Source organism: Physella acuta, unplaced genomic scaffold, assembly GCF_028476545.2.
Source record: "Physella acuta isolate Inbredline_101_S28 unplaced genomic scaffold, ASM2847654v3 ptg000017l, whole genome shotgun sequence".
Lineage (NCBI taxonomy): Eukaryota > Metazoa > Mollusca > Gastropoda > Physidae > Physella > Physella acuta.
The window spans coordinates 2,674,435-2,698,927 of NW_026731537.1; the positions used below are offsets into that span (position 1 = coordinate 2,674,435).

General features: G+C 35.3%; 2 protein-coding genes across 2 annotated transcripts in view; one reads left to right on the forward strand and one right to left on the reverse strand.

The window, feature by feature from the left end:
• Positions 1–3,995: 3,995 nt before the first annotated feature.
• LOC131938142 (complex III assembly factor LYRM7) lies at positions 3,996–12,044 on the reverse strand. Its single transcript, XM_059296059.1, has 5 exons — positions 11,856–12,044; positions 6,535–6,607; positions 6,339–6,409; positions 4,852–4,933; positions 3,996–4,639 (listed from the first exon to the last, which is right to left on the reverse strand). Exons 1-5 carry the CDS (start codon positions 11,874–11,876, stop codon positions 4,518–4,520), a joined length of 369 nt encoding a protein of 122 aa, XP_059152042.1. The 5' UTR covers positions 11,877–12,044; the 3' UTR covers positions 3,996–4,517.
• Positions 12,045–14,426: 2,382 nt separating this feature from the next.
• LOC131938081 (gem-associated protein 5) overlaps positions 14,427–24,493 on the forward strand; it is a 90,462-nt gene continuing 80,395 nt past the window's right edge. The window contains exons 1-17 of the mRNA XM_059295980.1: positions 14,427–14,485; positions 16,559–16,964; positions 17,315–17,496; positions 17,608–17,753; positions 17,860–18,064; positions 18,451–18,604; positions 18,938–19,034; positions 19,278–19,393; positions 19,761–19,846; positions 20,019–20,098; positions 20,471–20,586; positions 21,086–21,159; positions 21,530–21,723; positions 22,140–22,288; positions 23,290–23,464; positions 23,586–23,716; positions 23,911–23,950. Of these exons, the coding sequence (XP_059151963.1) occupies positions 16,620–16,964; positions 17,315–17,496; positions 17,608–17,753; positions 17,860–18,064; positions 18,451–18,604; positions 18,938–19,034; positions 19,278–19,393; positions 19,761–19,846; positions 20,019–20,098; positions 20,471–20,586; positions 21,086–21,159; positions 21,530–21,723; positions 22,140–22,288; positions 23,290–23,464; positions 23,586–23,716; positions 23,911–23,950 (2,290 nt within the window). The 5' untranslated portion in view covers positions 14,427–14,485; positions 16,559–16,619. The remainder of the gene's footprint in view (positions 14,486–16,558; positions 16,965–17,314; positions 17,497–17,607; positions 17,754–17,859; positions 18,065–18,450; positions 18,605–18,937; positions 19,035–19,277; positions 19,394–19,760; positions 19,847–20,018; positions 20,099–20,470; positions 20,587–21,085; positions 21,160–21,529; positions 21,724–22,139; positions 22,289–23,289; positions 23,465–23,585; positions 23,717–23,910; positions 23,951–24,493) is intronic.

Sequence of the window (24,493 nt, forward strand, 5' to 3'; positions counted from 1 at the left end):
CTTTTTATTGACGCTAGAGGCGGAGGAATCGTATCTGTCTGTTGTATATGTGATAGAATATTAGTGAAGTCACCAGACCCAAGTACCCGTTGTGGTGCACGTTATTGTTTTCTTTCTGGTCTACTCTAGTCAAAGGCGATAAAGTACATGACAGAGAATAACAACATAACCATATATTAATAACTTCACATTTATAGATGTTTATAACGCGAATGGCTCTACGTGATCTACCATTGTATGAGCACTATGTATATGCATTTTTTAGAAACTGTTGTGCTTTAGCAACTTTCAACAGTGTTTAAGCTTTCAAGCATATTTTTTTCTAATTGATTTGCATTGACTCCGTTGTGTACACGATGCAGGATGAACCTAAGCTGGACAGACTCTACTAATGACAGTAGATCTATTGCTGTACTCTGGGCATCAACCAAGCGTTGCGCCTCAGACAGCTGCCGTATAATCTGGCGTAGAGGAAAATGATCTGACGGGAAACGCAAGCGAATGTTACGTGGCCGTTATTGAATAATATAACTCACATGATTATCACAGCACCATCAGTTTCTTTCCGACATCTCTCTAGTAAACACTGCTCCATCCCCCCCCTTCCCGAGCATGCCCACCATCACTCTTCCCTCGTCCAAAAATGTAAAAATGTAAGAAGAAAATATATAATTCAATCATTGACCACTGCCCTATCTCATAATTATCTAACACCCCCCCCCCCCACCCTCTCGCCGCCAAAAGAAAAAAAATCCAATAGAAATCCTTAGCACCATTTTCTCCACACTAGCAAACTCAAGGTAGGAATTGCTTTGTTACTACAAGTGGCCACAAATAAACTGATAATAATCAATTTTCATAAGAGACTACGGGGAGATATACTTTTGTCAAATAGCCCTCTATCAATATTGAACATATCAATGCTATGACTGACGCAGGACAAGATTTACCATGTCTGAACTAATAAACTGAATAATTCAAATAATGGTTAATAAAGTAAGAAGAAGATATTATAGTATTTATAGCCATAACAAAATAAATAGTTAAATGCAGCTTTAAAAATAACACAAAGATAAAACACCTTGGATACAGGGCAGGTTGGAGATTGTGACTATCCAACCATGGATTCCGGTCGATCTTAAAGGGAAGTTACCCCCCCCCCCCCCCCCCAAATTGAAATAAACAAGTTAGGACAATTTTAAGTGTTAAGGAAGTCGCAAATAACATTAAAAAATTAGGAAAAATGGCTTTAAGTTTTTTTAAAAAACGATTTAAGAACAAGCTTTAGTGTAATTTACTAATAATGCCCTAAAAGGGAGAAAATGCACGATTTTCTTTAAATATAAAATACTACACTACTATTTAAATTACCATAAAGAAATGCGTCGTCCCACGCGCCCACTTTGAAACTAATCGGTCAGTGAGAGTAGAAGTGCTCGAAATTTCGGTAGCCCGTTTCGATCTATGACGACAGAGGAAGTAAGTTAAAAATTCATATTTATATTTATTTTACTTAAAAATCGCATATTTTACTTAAAAATCGCATTTTTAGGGTAAAAAAAACTCAAACTCGGCATTCAGTAAGGAACACAGAAAATAAGGTGTATTAGACAGAATGGTGTAGAATATTTATATAATATACACCCATACAAACTTTTATTTTTAGTCTACAACCATTAAAATTTTTTTTTAAAATTGATTTTTTTTGGACTCATTGTTTTAAACGTCAGACTTAAAATCTGCCTTAAAAAAAATCAGGATCTCACAATTGAATGTAGTTTTAAAAACAATAATTATTTAAAAATTTAAAAGTCTGATTTAAACAGGGGGGGGGGGGGGGGGAGAAAGAAAGAAGAGAGAGCAAGGGAGTTAACCTCCCCATTAGTAGAAACTTTGCCAGAGTTACGTAAACTGGCGATTTTGTCGGGAAAGGATAACGAGGTCAGTCTTCTAGTCATAGTGAAGAGAGGCAAGAAGCATTTTTACACTAACCTTTTTTTTATAATTTTAAAACACTTTGAATCAAATACATAAACAAATTATTGAGTCAAGACACACACCCAACTCATGATTTTGTCTGTGTATGTGTGTAGGGGGGGGGGGGGGCGGCAAATTGTAAGTTCGCCCTGGGAGAGGTAGCTACACCTCTGTAGGCCTACCTTTTTTAATTAAAAACGTTGACAAAAAACAATTATTTTCACGTTCTTTTGTGATATTTATGGGCCTTGGGTTGTTTTTCTTTCGTTATCAAAAGAAAAAAAATTCAACTTACCCATCACATCATTCTCACTAACCCAATGAAAAACAAATAATAGTAAATAGCCTATATTGCATTGGAAACAGCTCGAACAGCTGTTAAACAGCTAAAGACTTCAAATGGCGAAAGATAATATAATAAGAATTTCTAAGGCGTAAAATCTACGTCACTGCTTTTTAAACGTATTATGCTCTCCCCTTCGCTGAATGTGATCTTTTGACACCTTTTTACGGTAACATTTTGAATCAGTTTCTTCATAGAACAAGCTCGCATGGGAAAGCAATAGCCTACAGTAGCGTAGCGAGGGCGGGGGGACGACTTATGTCCCCGGGCGCCGACCTTAGGGGGCGCCAAAATGGGTTGGAGAAATAAATTGAAAGGTTGAGGGGGGTGCAAATCGAAATCTTGAGGGGGGTGGGGGGTGCAAATCGAAAAGTTTGTCCCCGGGAAGGGTCGCTACGCCTCTGATAGCCTAGCCCACATGTTGAGACAAAGGGGCGCAGCAATAGAATTAAAGTCCGGCATTTAACTTCTAAGATTATGACATAAAAAGAAAGTTCTTAATTTTAGAAATGAATGTTATAACAAAATGGTTGATCCCCCCTCCCCGAGCGTATGGCGCCTATCTTTACTTTTTTCTTACACATATAGGCCTACTACTAAAAAATCAATAGCACAGAATCAGAATACAAAACTACTTCAAAGGGTGGGGAAAATACACTTCAAATTTTGGGGGGAGGGGGAAAGGCGGACACAGGTAAAAGTATAAATTTTCTAGGTAAGTTCTATTTCGTTCGGTAAGGGATAGGCCCACCCAATCGGAAGAGAAACCTGAAAGAAACACCGGAGAGTACAAGTACAAGCCTACTACACAATTAGGGGTCATCCATAAATGATGTCACGCCTTTTACCTCCCCCCTGCCCTCCGTCACAAACAGCCAGACCCCCCTTCCTAAAATGACCCCCCCCACTTCAAAATTGTAGTTGAATTTTTCTTAAAACATCGATATTTTTCTAAAATCTTGTCTGATCTCTGTCAATATAGAGTATTTTAATCAATTACTATTACAATTTATTAAAACAGGTTTCTAAAACGCGAACGGTTAAACCTCGCTTTCTAACACTGCTTTTTTACAATGCAAAAGTGTGACGTCACACCATCTGAACCCCCCCCCCCCCTCCACAAAATCATGGACTCCCCCCCCCCCCTCTACGAGTGTGACGTCATTTAACGACCCCGTATCAACTAATTTGACTTCAAAATACTGAATTGCTTTACTTTAGATATGCCTTATGAAATAAAAATAACTAAACTCGGCTAATTAGCTATCATAAATATTAAAGAAATGAAGCTTACAGAAAAAGTAGAACAATGTAAAATTCTTAAATAAAAAAGCAGGCTTGAACATAAATACTGATAACTTAAATGTTTTTCTTTTTTACAAATATATCACAAGTAAAAGTTACCAAAAGGAAATTCAAAATGAACATAGATCTATATATAGTAAATCTACATTTAATTATTTTTAACCAATGAATATTTAACAAATACTTCAAAAGATCTCACAACAATACATAGAGGCAGCTGTCCAATGTTACAATTTACAAGAGATGAATATAGCCAGATGCTTTAGCATAATGACTAGAATGCAGAGCCTGCTATACATTTTTGGCTTGTTCCTTGAAGCCTAAGCAAACTTGTTTTGTTGCTTATAAACAATCGCCATAGTTGGCTACATTTTATTTAATTAATACACTAGATTTATGCAGTTTTTGTTAAACACAGTACAGAACATTTCTAAAGCAACTTGGGAGCTACACCTTTAGCTAAATGATAAGTTGTCATTTATTTGTGTTGAACTCAAATGTATATGCAACCAATTAATATCTAGAAATTTTTTAAACATGCACTTAAAAGAGCTTAACAATATTATTACAAGTAAACTGGGCATAATTATAAATACTATCTTTAGAAATAAGGTTGTTTTTTTAATGTACTTTATTAATATTCAAGTCAAACATACCCATACAAGCAACATCTTTTCTATACCTTAGAATACCTCTCATGCCCACTTTCGTTACACACTCTTACAGAGAGAGCAATTAGGTGTGCACATACTTTATAAATAATGGTTTATCATATGTATTTAAATAAGTAAACATACCTTAAAATTCATGATCATTGACAAAATAGCTTTTTATAAAAGTCACAGTTTTATGTACATTATAAATTATAATACAACACTATTTTAAGTAAAAACTATGAATCTGAATAAGACCCAGCTTCAGAACAATTTTTCCCCCTGTGACGTAAAGGTATCTCTTTTGATGGATCATATGGTGTGTTCTTTGGCAGGGCTGTGTTTTTTGTCAGCCGTAATTCTGATAAGTTGAGCAAAAGAATGTTAACATATTAGGCATTGTACCTAGATTTTCAAAAATACATGGTAATAATTGTTAATATAGTATAGTTCATCTCTCCATAAACTTAAAGCAGTGACTACTAAAAGTGAGTGCACACTTATTAAAAATATTTGAAGCATATACACATATTATTCTTGTTTTAAGGTGGTGATATTAAAAACTACAAATACCAAATGTGTCTTGGTTTTTTTGTCTAAGTTGAACAACTGTTGTGCGCAATAGCATGGCTGCATCATTAGCTATCGTAATAGCCTGAAAAATGAAAACCTATTAAATTTCAGAATAAATGTTATATATAGATGTACATGTGTTGATGTGTGTATGTATGTATTTAGGCTTGTAGTAGTAATATTAATGATACATATAATATTAATGATGTTTAGTTTGTTTTTATTTTTCTTAACTTAAAGTGCTAGTAAAGATGGCCTTAATATGCATGCAAGTAAGGATTAGCTGACCCATAGCACATGACATTGATATAAATATAAGAAGAATTAAAAAAAAAATTAATATGTGTGGTCAACAACAAAGTACTGCATCTATTGAATGTAATCAACTAATTTTATGTGATGTGCTGTAAAAATATCAGCACGGCAGTATCAGTTTGTGCCATCATCTAATCTTAGATACCAAATTAAATTGTCAGTTGATAAGAACTTGTTTTATTTTAATGTAAGCAGAGTCGACACTACATTTCTTGGATATTAATTGTATGTCCACCCTTGCCTGGGTGTAAAGTGTAAGGGATATTGTGGCACACTTTTGGGAGCCACTGGTTACTCTACAATGCCTGATTCTGATTAGTCATCAATTGTAATAGCTTGCTGTTTTGTTGACCCCTTGAGTAGGGCACCCACATCAGAGGACTCCCCTACTCCAGACCCCCTGGTTAAGATGCCAAATCAGACACTAGGTGATGCACAGATGAGAAACTGATACAAATATATATATATATATATATATATATATATATATATATATATATACATATATGGCAGGGGTTCCCGACCCTGTGCCTGCGGGCGCCATGGCGCCCGCTGAACGATTCGTATGTGCCCGCCTCTCACTATTCGACAGAATTTTTTTCATAAACATTATTTTTGTAAATACATTTCTCTGTGGGTATGCAGTTTGAAAAAAATGCCAAATAATTTGATTATTTTGAAACTTTTTGTTTATTATTTATTAATACATTATGACTATAAGAAAATAAATTATGGGAAAATGACAAGTTATGGATGGAGTTTGTCGATTTTAAATAGGTGGTGCCCGACACCATATCCAATATTTTAGAATGTGCTCTAGATTAAAAAAAGGTTGGGAACCCCTGATATATGGAATGGTATGCGACACAAAATAGTGAATACAATAATTATGATTTAAGGTCTTTTTTCTATTATCTACCCACATGGTGCAGAAGATGGGAACACTATTTAATTTTGATAGTATCAGATAAATAACTGAACACAAATACATTTTTATTTATAGCTGAGATAAAACAAGGATTAAAATTAAACTATTGTAAAATTAGTTTTACAAACTACAGAAGAATTTGTATGTTTTTCCTGCTTGTCTTGAGCTCAACATATAAGTACTGTATAAGACACAAATCAAAGTATGTGTTTAAAAAGAGCTGGGAAAGGTTAGTTATAATTACCTCTTCTAATTTGGTAGGATCTGACAAAGTCATATTTTTTCTAAATTCCTCTCTTATTTTATTGGTGGTCACTGTAAACATAAATGTTTATTCAACATAACTATATAAATTTAATTATTAGGGCCTAAATAACAAAATAACACAATTCTGTGACTATAAATAATCCAGCATATTTGAATTTCTATATATAGCTCACCTTTCATTGCATGATCATCACCATTAAAAACCTCTCTTTTAGCCCGATGAACATTTCTAAGTGCTGCCAACACCTGCAAAAAGTAATGTCATTACTGTGGAAAAAACTAGTGCCTACTACATTTGTTGTGTTTCTCTGATAGGTCAGAAGTAGAGTAAAAAAAAGAAAGACAAATATTAAACATTCATTTTTAGTGTTTTGGCCTTTTCCTTGTGGATATTTTGAGGAAGAGAAGTGGTAACAGGAGGAATTTCTGAGACTCCAGTCGGACCTGAAAACCATTTTTAAGTTGCCCTTGGTATGTGTTCTTGATGAGAATTACTATCTTCTTTGGAATGCCATAATCAAACACTTTTTTATATTAAAGTGAAAAGCTAGGCAGATTCTAGCCGGAAGAAGAAGCGGATGTGCACAGCGCTACAATGACCAGGTTAAAACTAAAAGCGTAATTTCATCCCATTGCGCTGCTATACAGGGATAATTTAAGCCCATCGTCGCTATAATAGATTGACGATAGAAGCATGTGGTTGTATATAACGTTTATTGGGTCAAACTACATGATGGTACCACACAGAGAGAGGACGGAAGGAAGTACAATGCACAAGGGACATCACTCAAGATAACAATATAAATATAATACTAATACAGAAGAGTGAGTTCCCTTGACCTCACAATTATCTCAATCTATTACATCCCTTTACCCTTAGAACACAATAACACATCTCTCAATAGAACAATTGATAGTATCCTAAAATCACCAATTATATTGTAACATGAACATTATGGTAGATTACATCCTTACAAACAATGCACAATATGTTACAACATAATTAAAATACAAAACAATAATGTCAAAGTCCTCTTGACCTTTAAAATCATAGGTCTAACTTATTTGGGACTTTGATTGTCCTGCTTGACCTTCTCAGTGGCTTTTGATTTGGTGACTCAAGATTCTGACCATTTGGATTCTCTATCTCAGGAGGTCTAGGATTTAAATCATTAACTCCAGAATTTACATTTTCTGACTCCAGACAACTTGGTTCACTCATATCAACAGAACTTGGTTGTGGAACAAACTGAGTTGGTGTGAACTGATCAGACTTGGTGGGATTGACAGATTCACACTTATTATCTGCACAAGTTATTTTTAACTTTATAAGGCACAGGTCCTGTACATTGAACAATTTGACCTGGTATCCATTTTTCCTTTCTCCCATAATTTCTTAGATACACATTCTTATTAACACCAAATTCTCTTTCAATGCATGAGTTGTCATGATTTAATGGAACTATTTTTGAATTGGCATCTGAAAGTATTAAATGGCAAAAAATCTTTTTTTTTTTTCTTTTGATGTTACCCTTTTAGTTTCTGTAAGTGCTAATGATGTTAGCAAAGTTGTTTGATGATCACATTCCTTCTTACTAATGTATTCTCTTTAAAACATTTGAAATTGCCATATCACCATAATCATTTATTAAGTTACAAATACTTTGTTTAGGCAACTCTGACTGATAATGGACTGCATCTTCTCCATCTTTTATATTATCTTCACAAAGGGTTTTAATTTCTTATTTTATATGGCCTTAAGTCATCATTCACAGACTCTTCAGGCCAACCATTCATACAGTGCTCATATACTTTTATTAAGCACTCATCTTTTTGTGTTTCTCTTTTAATATCATTCACATTTATATTGGAGTTATCCATGATAGTGAAGAGAACAAATACATCTTCTGGTACATAGCTCAGGCTTTGGTTTTTTAAAGGTAATCTACTAAGGCTATCTGCACTATTCTCAGATCCAGGTTTGTATTTCAATTCATAATTGTATGCAGTTAATGTGATAGCCCATCTTTGAATTCTTGGTGAGGCATGCTCAGGTAGGGTTTTGTTTTCTCCAAATAAACCTAGCAATGGTTTATGATCTGTAAAGATGGTGAACTTCCTACCAAATAGAAACTTATGAAATTTCTTAACACCAAAAATGATGCCTAAGCCTTGCCTATCTAACTGAGAATAATTTTTCTCAGCCTGGTTCAAAGATCTACTGGCAAAAGCAATGGGTCTGTCACCCTTCTCATCCATGTGGGACAAGACTGCTCCTACACCATCTGGTGAAGCATCACATGTTAATATAAGTCTTTTCCCTGGGTCATAGTGAGTTAGTAAGGTGTCAGAAGACAAAGCCTCTTTTGCTGTATTAAAAGCAGTATCTTGTTGTTTACCCCAGTGCCAAGTTGCATTTTTCTGTAGCAGCTTGTACAGTGGTGATAGTTTACCAGACAGATTTCCTATGAACTTTGCATAGTAATTTATTAAGCCCAAAAAAGCTCTTAGTTGTTGGGTATTTTCAGGTTTGGGTGCTTCTTTAATGGCTTTTGTTTTCTCAGGTTGAGGTCTGATGCCTTGTTTGCTCAATATATAACCAAGAAAACTAATTTCTGTCAACATGAATTGACATTTATCTTTGTTTATCTTTAAACCTTTTTCACCAACAATTTTCAATACTTTATCTAGTGTTTTAAGATGTTCAGTGTCATTCTTACCAGTTATGTACACATTGTCAAAGTACACACAAACATTTGGAATATCCTTAAAAATACTGTCCATGACAGCTTGGAAAATTCCAGGGCTAGATGATATGCCAAAACATAGTCTTTCATATTGGTAGAGTCCTTTATGTGTGTTTATTGTCGTATAGACTTTTGAATCTGGATGCAGTTCTAGTTGAGTGTAAGCATGACTAAAGTCTAATTCAGTGAATTTGTCTCCTCCTGCCAAATTCAAAGAAATTTCCTCAATGTTAGGAATAGGGTACCTATTTAGCTCTATTTGCTTATTCAGTGTAGTTTTATAATCTCCACAAATTCTTATAGAACCATCCTTCTTTAACACTGGCACAATGGGCGACGCCCAATCGGAATAGTCTACCTTCTTTATGATGCCATTAGATTCCAATCTACTTAGCTCATTTTCAATTTTATTCCTCATTGCATAAGGTGGAACTCTAGCTTTGCAGTATCTTGGATTTGTATCTTTAATGCTTAACTTCACTGTTCTATCATTTAGTAATCCTGGATTACCAAAAACACATTTATTTTCAGATATAACTCTATCTAGTGAAGTAAGACTAGATTCTTTTACATTCTTCAATGAACAAATACTCTCCCAATTTAACTTAAGATCACTTAACCAGTTCCTACCTAGTAATGGTGGTCCATTTCCTTCAACCACAAGAAGAGGAAGTTTAACACTTTGACCATTATTACTTACATGAACCATACACTCTCCTATTACCGGAACATTGTCACCAGTGTATGTTGTTAGACACTTGTGACATGGCTGTAGAGGCACTGATCCTCCTGTGACAGCGTCAAAATCTTTCTTTGTTATGACTGTTAGAGATGCTCCAGTGTCAAGTTGGAAGCTGATGCTCTTACCGTTGATATTAACTAGTACATTGATGGGAGCATGACTTATTGATTTCACAGAGAACAGGTTGAAATCCGGCTGCGAATCAGTTTGAGCATTTTCACAGGTAGAGTGGTTCATTGGTTGGGTTAGGTAGTCTTGGTGAGAGTTAACATAGTGCTGCCTTTGGTTGCGGTACTGTCTTGACTGGCTAGATTTAGCAACAGACGAAGACTTTGCAAAGCAGGCCTTGGCAATGTGACCTTGCTTACTGCACTTATAACAAGTTGCAGACTTGAACTTGCACCGATGAGATGCATGGGGACCTTTGCATCGATGACATTTTTGATAATTATTACTAGATTTAGATCTAGGATTTGAACGAGCAGGCTGTTTAGCATAAGTTGGAATGCTCTGATGGGGTTGATGTTTATTGACTAACCTGCTGTTTACTGCATGGATCTCTGAAGGTGCTAAAGATCTCGCCGCATCAGATGACTGCTGGAATGAAGTTGCAAGTTGTATTGCTTTTTCTAATTTTAGATCTGACTCGAGCAGCAACTTTCTTTGAATATCAGGGCTGTTTACACCTGTCACAAACTTTTCACATAATCTGTCAGACAGCGTGTCTCCGAATTCACAAAATTCACTTAAATGACGTAAAGCAGCAACATATTCTGATATTGACTCGTTTGGTTGACGAGTCCTACTGTCAAATCTAGCTCGACATAGAAACTTTGATGGGGTAGGCGCATGGTGGTCTGTTAGCAATTTGCTCAGCTCGTTAAAGCTCTTGGTAGTTAGACTAGCTGGTGCGCATAAGTCCTTTAGTAGCCTAAATTGTTGAGGCCCTATGACTGTTAACAAAACAGCTCTCTTTTTGGCTTCTATCGTCACGTCGTTAGCTTCAAGGTAAAAGCTTAACCTCTCTAGGTAATCCTGAATGATTTCATCATTCGAATCAAATTGTTTTATTTGGCCATACAGCGCCATTATTCTAGAAATACTTAGCCAATAAGCTCTAGCAAACCTCTTTTTTGCGTAAGTAGGTGCTCTTTCTAGTAGATCTTTATCCTCGTCGCCAGATATAATAGATTGACGATAGAAGCATGTGGTTGTATATAACGTTTATTGGGTCTAACTACATGATGGAACCACACAGAGAGGAGGACGGAAGGAAGTACAATGCACAAGGGACATCACTCCAGATAACAATATAAATATAATACTAATACAGAAGAGTGAGTTCCCTTGACCTCACAATTATCTCAATCTATTACAGTCGCCATGCAGCTATTAATTTAAGAGTTTCAAGGGATAATTTGAGACCATTGTGGAGCTATGAAGGTCATTGCCTTTTTACTCTTCTGCTACCAGAAGCTTCTTTGAGTAGTCACTTTTAAGTGACTTAGTAAAAATAAGTAAAAATTATTCAAAGTGACTACTCGGAAAAAGATTTTTCCCCCAAGCGCTAGCTGGCTGGCAAAAATGCAAAATGCAATGACCTAAACATCTGCGCAAGTATTTATCGTGTTAATCCCTGTCCCATCAATACAACACATAGATCTAGGCCTAAACACTAAACAGTAGTAAACAGCGAGCATGTAGATAACAAGAAAAACCAGGTAGATCTAGATCTATTCTAATTGTTGAGTTATGCACATCTGCATCTTAAAGTTAAAGATGCCATTCTTTTTCAGGCTAGAATCGTCCAAAATTGTTAGCCTACTATCTAATTTATAAAACAATATATTATATTTGAATAGATGAATTTATTAATTAGATAGATCTAGATTCTAGATGATAAAATAAATGTTAATAGGGCCTACTAAATAATAATATAGAAAAACTAAAAAGAAATTAAACACAAACAATCACTAAAGTCAAAATGAGCAAAAGCAAGACAAACCCGAGCTCTGAATAAAGACATGCTTGATTAGTTGGAAAATAACGTTGATCTATTATAGATATAAATAATCCAATGTCTAATGCTAATTTAAACTAATGAATGTAATATATTATAGAATCTAGATCTAGATGTCTTCTAATATTAAATTAATAAATATTTTATAGAATTCCGTCTTATTTGACACTAGCGTAAATGATTATGTCAGATCAACATACAATGAAAATAGCCAAAATATTTTCACGTTTTGAATAGTAGGCGAAGTCCATAAAGGACGTCACACTCACAGGGGGGAGGGGGGTTCAGATGCATTATAAAAAAAAGCAATGTTAGAAAACGAGTTTTAGACGTTATTTCGCGTTTTAGACAAGATTTTGAAAAAATATCGATGTTTTAAGAAAAATTCAACTGCAATTTTGAGGGGGGTTGTAGGCTGAGGCGTGACGTCATTTTAGGGGGGGGGTCTGGCTTTTTGTGACGATGTGTGACGGAGGGGAGGGTGGGGGAGGTAAAAATCGTAAAAAAAGCGTGACGTCATTTATGGATGACCCCTATTTTCTGTGGCACCCCGTAGTGTCTCAACAATTTCCACATTGACTGTCTATCCAGGCTGTCAAAGGCCTTCTCGTAATCTAAGAAATTAATAAAGAGAGATGAGTTCCACTCTTGCGTCCGTTCGATGATGATGCGCGGCGTCAAAACGACCCCGACAAATTGGCCCCGACAAAAGAGCCCCGTCAAATTGACCCCGTCAAAATGGCCAGCGACATATGGACCCGTCATAAAGGCTCCCGATAAATAGGCTCCCGTCATTTAGGCTCCCGACAAATAGGCTCCCATTATATATGCTCCCGACAAAAGGGCTCTAGTCAATAAGGCTCCTGACAAATAGGCTCCCGTCATTTTGGCTCCCGACATATACGCTCCCGTCATTTAGTTTTTTCCTGAAAACGGCCCCCGTCATTACGACTCCCGACAAATAGGCTAGCGCGTCATTTTGGCTCACGACAAAAAGTCTCCTGTCAATTTGGCTCCAGACAAAAGGACCACTGACAATACCGTTTCTGTAGAGACTAAGTCTCCCGGCAAAGCGGTCTCATTGAATATGACACCTGCAAGTGGGACCCTTTCATCAATATTCTTTAGAGTTAGCTTATCCAACACTCTTAAGTAATACAACGTATGCATCTCTTGTTCGGCAGGCCTTATTTTTATATTAGTTTATCTATTATAAAATATAGTATGTTTTAATCTAAGGGTCATCTATCTATGACTTCCATAATTAAGTCGGTTATAGGCTGTTCCAACTCAGTGTTTGGGGAGAAGGGTCCACGCTGTACCTTCCTACCTCCAGTATGCTTGTAGGTTATCAAAACAAAATGTCGTTATCCTGTAAACATCATGTATATCGCTTTTATGCAACAGATCTTTACTGTTGTAAATTAAACATTATCAAAATTTTAGAATTGGAAGATTTTAGCTGTTAAGGGCTTGATTTGTTTGTGAATTGATGTTGGTTCATGAAAAACAGTTTCATTGAGGCATTAAAAAGAGGTTATAGTAGTAGTGGAGGTAGGACAAAATGGTCACTTTTATGCCAATAGTGGTCATGCCATTCATTTGTCTGGAGCCAATATGTAGGGAGTCATTTTCGGTAGCCAATATGTCGGTAGCCCATTTGTCGGGAGCCAATATGTCGGGAGCCCTTATGTCGGGAGCCAATATGCCGGGAGCCATTTGTCGGGAGCCAGTATGTCCTGAACCTATTTGTCGGGAGCCAATATGTCGAGTGTCCATTTGTCGGGAGCCTAAATGTCGGGAACTCATTTGTCGGGAACCTATATGTCGCGAGTCAATATAACGGGAGCCCATTTGACGGGGGCCAATAAGTCGGGGCCCTTTTGGCGGGGCTATTTTGACTGGGTCGTTTTGTCGGGGGTCGATTTGACGGGGTCATATTTACGGGGCCGTTTTGACGGGGCCGATTTGTCCCGGGCCGTTTTGACAGGGCACCGATGCGTAGGGTAGCTTTTTGGTCTACGCATTACCTTTCATTCCTAAAGCCCGCTAGTTGATCTCGAAGCTGGGGGTCTATCGCTTCCTTCATTCTGTTTAATAATATTCTGTTGAAGACTTTGCCTGGGATGGACAAAAGTGTTATCCCTCTAGATCTATATTTAGAGCATGCACTAATATCGCCTTTCTTTGGAAGTTTTATGAGTAATCCCTCCTTCCACTCTAGTATTTGTTCATCTTCTCAGATTTTCTTGAAGAGTGTGTGTAGTAATGTGGTGCTAGTTTGTATATCTGCTGTCAGTGCTTCTGTCGGTATACCATCTATTAATGTAGCCTTCCAATTTTTCAGCTGAGATTAAAAAAAAAATAATTGAAGGAATCAAATAATTTCCAAGAATTCAAGTGAGTTAGCCTAAGATTGCCATGTGAGACGAAGCCTCCTAGCAGACGGTGTAGATTTAGAATCTAGATTAGATCTAGTAACTCTTCAGTTAAAAAAAACACCAGAAAAACTTTCCATTGATTGGAGAAAGCGAAACTTGAGTCTTAATCTAGATAAGTTAGTCTTGAGTAAAAATCTCGGTTTTTAAATCAAGGCTCCGGAGTCTGGATCTACGGTACAATTTTTAAAATACTCTTTTTAAAAATAAAATCTAGATCTAGATAAAATAGATCTAGAATCTAGATCTAGATCTATCCACGACGCGCCGCTGACACGAGCGGCGAACCTCTCCATTAATAGTTAATTACTTAATAATACTTAATTAACTTAATTAATTATATAGATTAGATAGGCCTACTAATAGATAGGCCTGATGAATGGACACCAGCGAGAAAAGTCTCAAAGGTATTTGAGAGGTGTATAAATTCATTTAAAAATCATGCACAGCGTAGTTACAATTAATATGGTTATAAAATCCTGTCTGTCTGGTTTTTTTCGGACTTTACTAAAGATTGGATATATTTGATGTTTTTAATATTTTCGGTAACTAAATAAAAATTAAAAAAAAAGAAAAAACAATTTGGTTTTCACGTGTAATGGCAACATAAACAATGGCCGACATAAATTTTATTGTACACATTGTAAGCTAAAAATAGAAACAATAGGTCATGGTGTTTAAATTTGCATAGTTATTTAAAAATTTGATCTGCAAAGTTTTGTAAACAAAATAACTATAAAGTGGGGCTGTCAGAAATCGATCACGGAGTTCCTTTACAGCCAATCACTGTTTGTCTTACGAAAGTGAAACATCGGGTTATAACTTAGGCTTGATGAAAATAAATAGAAATGTAGCCTTAAACTCAACAAATTATTTTCAAGTTCTCTGGATCTGCAACTTGTATAGCATTAATTCTAAAACTATTACATTTCTGAATTAATTTTAGGCTTAAGTTTTTAATAAAATTTTATCTTTTATTAGTTTTATGGTCCTAAATCTAAAAAAGCACATTTTTATTCCATGTCAACAATATTACGGAGGGAATCTCGTCAACTCGCTGGTGTCCATTGCCGCGTTAGCCTAAATAAATGAAAAACTAGTACAAACTACTCACTACTCACACCGTCACTCACACCATTTTGGAAATTTGGTGTATTAATTAAATAAACTATTATGATCGAATAGGCCTATGTACCATGGCATATTCCACACGTGAAATTGATTGCCTTTCGAGTTTTAGAATCTAGATCTAGTTCCTTTTGTGTCTACATACATACTAACACTAGACTACATCCAGTACATACATACCAAATACTAACATACTACATATAATCTATTACTTATTACATATCTTTGTGAGAAGAGATTTTCAGCACTTCTCCAAATAAAAACAAAACAAAGAATGACATGAGTTGGTGTTAACTACAAAAACTCAAACGCAAAGGTTGAGGCTAGTCCGGCTAGTGAATAGCGTGTAATTTCACTCATCGAATTAAAACAGTTATCAAGAATAATTCATATTGACAGTTTACTAGAAAACTTATTTTAGTACTTATTAATTTTCTTATTAATTTTGACTTTTTAATTCTATGGGGGTTTTGTGTCACCTACAATTTATAAAAAGAGGTCACTACTCTCAAAAGTTTGGGAACGACTGATATAAACTATAAACAATCTCATTTAAAATTTAAATCAGTCAGATTACATTCTGAGCTATGACCTATGAAGTATGAGAGCAGGCCAAGATTAAAAACAATTAAACGTTATTCTAGATCTAGATTTAGATCTTTAAAATTTTAAAATTTAATCATAGGCCCCTATACTCTATAGCCCGTCAATCTATATTCAATAGTATAGTAGTTGAAAGAATTGGCCTATCTTTGTCATTATTCTTAATGTTAAGGTTTTACTCTCCAACGGCATCCGGATGTAGAGCATCTTACTGCTAACCAGACAGCTTGAGTTCAATTCTTGGGTTTGTGCCAGTAGAAAATCACTGTCCCCTCAACTCTGATGGGTACCTGACTCATGTTAGGGAAAGCAAAGGGTGCTGGTTATAGACTTTGCTGACCATACTATTTCTTTATCTATGCCAATTTCACTGAAACAAGTGAACTTTTCTTCTTCTGGCATTAAAAAAAAATAAAGGATAAAAGTTTAATCTTATTTATATGAAATTATAATACATTATCTTTTCTGTAGAAATTTTCAAAGTTGACCATCTGCATTACACAGTACATTTCATTACAGTGCTACAGATCTACTACAGTACTAAGAAAAGAAACTGATTCTGCTAAACATTTGACTTAAAATGCAAGAGTGTGTTTTACCCTGTTCACCCAACTGGTTTTTATCATCAGCTAGTAGTGGGAATGACTCAGGTCTTTATGCTTTTGGGGCTCGAAATAGTGTGTATATTTATGACATTAAAAACACACACATTGACTGCGTTGGAGATATTAATATTGATAATGAAAAAAAACCAAATCTTGTCCCAAAACTGGTTGCTTGCTATATGGAACACTTGGATAAAATTACTGCTGTGTGCTTGTCTCCGGAATCCAGTCAATGGATTTGTTGCTCCTCTGATGATAGCAGTGTGAGACTCTGGGATATTCGATCTTTAGTGACAATACAGATTCACAATGAGCACAAGGTAATTATTAATTAAAATGGTAGTCTATTAGACTACTACTTCATGTAATTTCTATGCTCCATAGGATTAAGAAGCTGAAGTAAGAGCATAATTACTGTACTTTACTGTAGTAGTTAGTGACAGTACTATGCGTGTTTAATGTTATTAAAAATGTCAAAGTATAATAATATTTATCAGAGACACTAGCTATGCAAATTACAAATATATTGCTTAATAATGAGAAAATAGTTTATAGTGCTCGAGGATTATGTTTGTTGGTTTTTACTTCCTATTCACAAGTAACAATATGTAAATTACTTAAATAACAGTAATTCAATATTATTTTATTCATTTTATACTTCTATTTTCAGGAAAAAATAACTTGTATGTCTTGGTCTCCTAGAAATTTAGACAATATTTTCACAGCCAGTGAGAAGGGAACTGTGGTTGTATGGAAGTTGAAAAGTAATACTGTTCGATCTTTTCGAATTGAGAAGGAATTTGTTTACTGCATCAAAGCTTCACCACATTCTGCTTCACATCTTGCTATTGGGTGAGAATTATGGGATATTTGTTGTTCTGTATTGCGGGTGTTGTATTGTGATGTTATATCAAGTTTGATCATTTGTTAAAGAGCGTGTTTTGCATACACATTTTTATTTAGATATCGTACTGGACTTGCCTTAATAGTCGAAGTTGATAAAGACCGTCCTAAAATTTTGCAAAGATTAAGAGGCCATGAAGGGGAAATTACTAGTATTTGTTGGTCTCCAATCAAGGGAGAAAACTTTTTACATGAGGATGGCGAAGGTAGTACCTTTAAAAAATTTTGTCATGTCATAACTAAACTTTTTTTGTTTTGTAAAAAATAATTTTAAATCCATTAACTCAGTTAAAATCGATTTTTGTTTTCTAGATAATGATGGAGCATTGATTGCCACAGCAGGAAGGAGGTCTATCAAAATCTGGAGTAGCACCAAAGGAAAAGAAGTTCTCAGTAAAAAACTTCCACAAGGCTCAGCATTCAGAGGTGACTTCCAAGATCCAATGGCAAAAAAGCAGTGGCTTGAAATATGCTGGCCTAAAACTCTGCCGCATAAACTTATTTCAACTTCTTCAGGGTAAATCGTATTCAGCTTTCTTCTGTAAAATATATGTGGAAAGGCTTGATGTAAATAATTTTATGGTGTAAAGGTAGTAAACATAAAACTGGCCTGTAGGCACATTTAGGGGGCAGTTGACCAGCCTTAAGCCACTAATATAAGAGACCCCAAGTTATTGCTGTATAGCTATTGCTTGATATAAATAGTGATTATAATATGCTATTCACAGAGCCCAGTGATTTTCAGGCAAGGGCTATACTGAAGCCTAATGAACCTGTCCTTACTATTGTTGGATGTGAATATAAAAGTTGCACCTCTGTTGTTTTAAAGAATTCTATTGTTTGTTTTTAAATTGCCTTTTTACTCACTGCTCTAATACTTTTTAATTCCATTTTTATCTAAAGACAACCGGGAGAGTTGTTTCTGATAGATCTCAGTAAAAAAGGAGAGCAAAAATTGGAGTCTTTTGTGTCAAAAAATGTAAACAGGCATACCCGCATGATTTTTAATTTAACTCTGGTTGACAACAAACTCTGCTCATTCGCACTGGATAGAACAGTAAGTGGATTAACTGTAAATAAAAAAATAAAAAATAAATAAACAACCAGCATATTTGATAACAAGCTTGTGTTAAAGATGTTTTATCAAATATCTTTGTAGCATAATTATGTGTTTAGGTAAGTTTTAAAAAAATATTTGTTTCTAGGTCTTTTGGCTTCTTATTACAAATATTTCTTAAGATTAAAAGTTTTTAAAAAAATCTAAGCTCCAGATATCTTTTTATTAGAATCAATGTTTTTTACTTTCTAATATGTAAGCATATTTTATAATTTGTTTTAAATTGAATCACTAAAATGTAATAAACCATTATTTAAAAAAAAATACTTTTAGATTGGTGTGTGGAGTTTGGAGTCTTTTGAGGGCCTTTGTTTGTTGAGTTCATTTGGAGGCTATATTTACAGTATTAGAGAGTCTCCTCTTGATCCTGGTAAGTAAATATATTTTTTAGCTAGTTGTAAGATAAAAAAAAGAAAACTTGTTCTTTTGTACCTGTAAAGAATTTTAAGACTCTTTTATCTTCTTTGTTGAATGTTTTAACTGTGCATTTAATTCAGATTTATTATAATTATAGTATTTTTATAATTTCATTTTAAATATTATTTCCCTTCCCCATAGCATGCTTTATTTTATGTTTTATTTTTTTAATGATTTGTTTTCTTTTGTGATTTAGGTTGCATAGCGATTGGTGCAGGTGACAATACCATTAGAATTTGGAATCAAAGTAACAAGTCCAACCCTTTTGATATGTCATGCTTGTACCATGGTATAAAATCTAAGATTACCACGGTAATTCATTTAACTTAAATTATGTCTGTGTTCAGTCTGAATTAATCTTTACTATTTACAAAGAAACATAATAATCTTATCTCCTTAAATAGTAGTAAAAAATTTAAAAACTAGAAGTGGTTTATACAATTAACAATTATTTAATGGTTGATGACCATGAAACTTTAAGACCATATTGAAACCATTTTTATTATAATTTGGAGAACACCACTCTTATGTAAGAGAATCAAAGAAACTTTTGATTTAAAAGAAACAAAAACATTTGTTGTATTTCATAAAGACAAAAACTTTTCAAATAGGTCTGCTAAAGATACATACAAATTCTTCTATGAATATTGAAAAATAACTGATATTGTTTGCATGACAGGTTGCCTGGCACCCTGAGAAAGAAGGATTACTTGCCTATGGTACAGAAGATGGTCGTGTGGGTGTTTACAACACATTAGTTGCCAAGTAAGCTTGAGATTATTTTTTGCCAGATTTAAGAAGTTTTTGATACTACTTTTTTAAACTTTTCATATGTTTTATTTTCAAGTTCCTTGTATGTAATTTTATACTTTAAATGCATAGTTTTTTGTAGACTGTTTGCTGTCAGATATCACTAACTATAACATAACTGTTTCAGGCCACCTACTATGTCCTCGACTTTTCATAATAAAACAGTTTATGTTGTATGCTGGGCTCCGCCAATACAGTCAGATGCAGGTCAGCTTTAATTATGAGATCAGTATTTAAAAAATTTGTCTTTCATTAGGGCAAATACATCTTTAAGCAACCTTAGATATTCATATTTAAAAATACATGCTCTTTTTTTTCTTCTAAGGGCTGTTATTATTATTTAACCCACATTTGTAGATGGGAAATGTTGGACTCCCTTTTTATTTGTTTTTTTTACCTATACAGTGTTAGGATTTACGTCTTACTTATCACAACTGTTGATGCTGATAAATATTATCTCACTTGAGCTTTTGAGATTTTCTAATGTAACTTACTTATTTAATACATCTCAGAGCTTATGAAAGTGCTGCTTTTTAACCTGGAATAATTAAATACTTGTTTGATTATTAATTTGTGCAGGGGGCAGCCAGGTGTATTCTATAGGTGATGGAACAATTCTGCAACATTTTATTGGAGATTCTAACAAGTCAGCCGTGAGCCTGGTCAAGGCTATTCAAGCAGTCAATGGGGTTGAGGTCTGTAGTGCATTATAAAATAATTGTTTCTGTGCAGCTTCTATTTGTGATCATTGCTAATCTCTTTCTTGTACACCTGTCAAATGTCTTCTTGTGTTGCTGTACCAGTCCATCTGACTTCATTTTTGTGTCCATCTAATCCCTTCTAGTGTACCTGTTCAACTCTTCATTGTATATCTGTCCAACCAATTTTTGTGTGCCTGTCCAGCCCCCTCATTTTTTATCTGTCCAACCCCTTCTTGTGTTTGTGCCCAACCTCTTCTTGATTAAATGCATAGCCCCTTCTTTTATAGGAGAAAAAAATTATTGAATAACCGTTACAGCGTCGGGTGTGTACTATTATATTTTCCATTTCCATACCCTCATCTTTACAATTCAGCTTTGTTAAGAAAAAAATAAGTTGCAACAAAATGTAAACTACAACCTTCACAGAATAGAACTAATGTTGGGTGTAATAATTAAATCACCTTGATAACAGAGCAGATCATTCTATTTTCAGAAAGAAAAGTTGATTAGGAGTGAGTTATCTTGGAGGAAAGACTTCTCTGCATTTGCTGTTGGCCATGACAATGGGTAAGTGGGAACTATTCAATACATTACCAGTATGAGCCTTTTGTTACCAAAATAAAAAAAATGATTGGGTATTCACATTTTCTTCTGTAATCTTGATACATTTATACTAAAATTAACCAAAAATAATTATGCCAGCATTGAGATATTGGATATGAATTAGGTTTTACTTTGAGCTATAAAAAGAAATAATTCTATATTGGAAATTCTTTTAGAAACTTAAACCCTGAATCTGAGCACACCATAGATAGTTAGTCTCATGGTATGTACATGTGTCTAGTCAATACAGTGAGGTTTCTGTGCCTCTCACAGCCTTACATTAATAATTAAAAAATTTATTTGTTTTTGTACACTTGCTAATTTACCTTTACAGATCTGTGTCAGTTTACAGTTTCCCCAGCCTGAAGCACATGTACCAAATAGCTGTCCATCGCAAGTTTATCAACTGTCTGCGCTGGCACCCAGAGACAACAGCTGAATCTCCCGGGGGATCTCAGTGTAGCTACTGGCTGGCCCTTGCTGGGAATGACAGTACTATCTCTGTGGTTGACTTGACTTCAGCTCTTGGTAAATGGTTCATTACTGCAGTACATGCCATTTGTTCTATCTACTAGACACATGCATAAGAAATGGCGTGATAAGTGGTAGAGTTCAAACCACAGGCTCTAGTCAGTTTGACATCATTAAGTCCATTCAGCTGTTATTGGTAAATAACTCGAGTAGGAGAAAGTGAAAATGGCTGAGAAACAGAAAAACTCTATTTCATCTGCTCCATGTAGCTACTTTGTGATCTATGAGGGATCTTGTTTTCCTCACACAAGTGAATGATATTTAAGTTAACATTGTTATTTCTGTGGTAGGTAAGTGAATATTATTTATGATTTGTCTGCCACTGATGTTACCCATAATTTCAAAAAGATTTATTTATGTTTTACTTGTATTTTTTCTGGTCTGTTATCTGTAACAGCTGATTTTTTTCCCAGCTAAACCATGTACTGATATAAGCAGCCCCATTGTCATCACACATGTGTCCTGCCAAGTGGATGGACATGGCTCTAAGACAACGGACCTCTGCTGGAGCCCCCATCGTGATGGGATGCTGGCCAGTGTAGGCTACGACAACACAGCCATGGTCAGTCTAGTTCTTCCTAACATGTAGCCAACATTGTCTTGGTCAGTCTAGTTCTTCCTAACATGTAGCCAACATTGTCTTGGTCAGTCTAGATCTCCCTAACATGTAGCTAACATTGTCTTGGTCAGTCTAGTTCTCCCTAACATGTAGCTAACATTGTCTTGGTCAGTCTAGTTCTCCCTAACATGTAGCTAACATTGTCTTGGTCAGTCTAGTTCTCCCTAACATGTAGCTAACATTGTCTTGGTCAGTCTAGTTCTCCTTAACATGTAGCTAACATTGTCTTGGTCAGTCTAGTTCTCCCTAACGTGTAGCTAACATTGTCTTGGTCAGTCTAGTTCTTCCTAACATGTAGCTAACATTGTCTTGGTCAGTCTAGTTCTTCCTAACATGTAGCTAACATTGTCTTGGTCAGTCTAGTTCTCCCTAACATGTAGCTAATATTGTCTTGGTCAGTCTAGTTCTCCCTAACATGTAGCTAATATTGTCTTGGTCAGTCTAGTTCTCCCTAACATGTAGCTAACATTGTCTTGGTCAGTCTAGTTCTCCCTAACATGTAGCTAACATTGTCTTGGTCAGTCTAGTTCTTCCTAACATGTAGCTAACATTGTCTTGGTCAGTCTAGTTCTTCCTAACATGTAGCTAACATTGTCTTGGTCAGTCTAGTTCTTCCTAACATGTAGCTAACATTGTCTTGGTCAGTCTAGTTCTCCCTAACATGTAGCTAACATTGTCTTGGTCAGTCTAGTTCTCCCTAACATGTAGCTAACATTGTCTTGGTCAGTCTAGTTCTTCCTAACATGTAGCTAACATTGTCTTGGTCAGTCTAGTTCTCCCTAACATGTAGCTAACATTGTCTTGGTCAGTCTAGTTCTCCCTAACATGTAGCTTGTGACCTTTTGGATGTTATAAAAATTGTTTACAATGGTACTGTTTATACATGTTTAAATAGACCCTATTACTGGTAAAAATAACAATGACATCTGTTCTTATTGCACCAGGTGTGGGATATGCAAAAGTGTGAGGTGGTGTCAACTTACGGTGAGCACAACGCCAGGTTGATGACCGTATGCTGGAGCAGCATTGACCCAGACTGTATCCTGACCGGGGGCTTGGATGCCACTGTCAGGCTATGGAAGGTCTCAACACACCCTGGTCTACAACTCAACAGTGCTGGTAAACATTTCTTTCATGGGAACATCACATGATGTTTTTTAACAGATTTAGCCTTGTACAGTTTTTAAAAAAATTTTTTATAGTAAAAATGACATTTTAATCTAATTATGTTTGTTGATAGAAAGAAGAAAGAAAAAGAAGAGAGTGATAACAAGAGCACCTGAGGCCTTAAGTTTAGAGGAAGCAGCTTCAGAGCAAGAAATACAAGAGTTGCAGGACTTGCTTGAGCTTAAGAGACAGCAGTTGTCTAAGGTAAAAACAATGCACATACAAAAACCCCCACATTTTCAATACCTGTGGCCATTGTAAGATTGGCACTATTTATATATAAAAATTATCATATTTTCCCTGTAAAGAATTGTATAACCTGTTTATACATGCAAGTCAAACAAATAGAGCACAACTTCAAAGTAATAGCCTGATATTATTTTATTTTACCTCAACAGATAGACACAGCTGACAACAGGGATACACTGGAACAAAATGGTGAGTAAATATGTTGTCTACGTGTGGGTGGTGAGTAGATGTGTTGTCTAAGTGTTAATGGTGAGTAGATGTGTTGCCTAAGTGTTAATGGTGAGTAGATGTGTTGTCTAAGTGTTAATGGTGAGTAGATGTGTTGTCTAAGTGTTAATGGTGAGTAGATGTGTTGTCTAAGTGTTAATGGTGAGTAGATGTGTTGCCTAAGTGTTAATGGTGAGTAGATGTGTTGTCTAAGTGTTAATGGTGAGTAGAAGTCTATGTGTTGTCTAAGTGTTGTTGGTGAGTAGATGTGTTGTCTAAGTGTTAATGGTGAGTAGAAGTCTATGTGTTGTCTAAGTGTTGTTGGTGAGTAGATGTGTTGTCTAAGTGTTAATGGTGAGTAGAAGTCTATGTGTTGTCTAAGTGTTGTTGGTGAGTAGATGTGTTGTCTAAGTGTTAATGGTGAGTAGAAGTCTATGTGTTGTCTAAGTGTTGTTGGTGAGTAGATGTGTTGTCTAAGTGTTAATGGTGAGTAGAAGTCTATGTGTTGTCTAAGTGTTGGTGGTG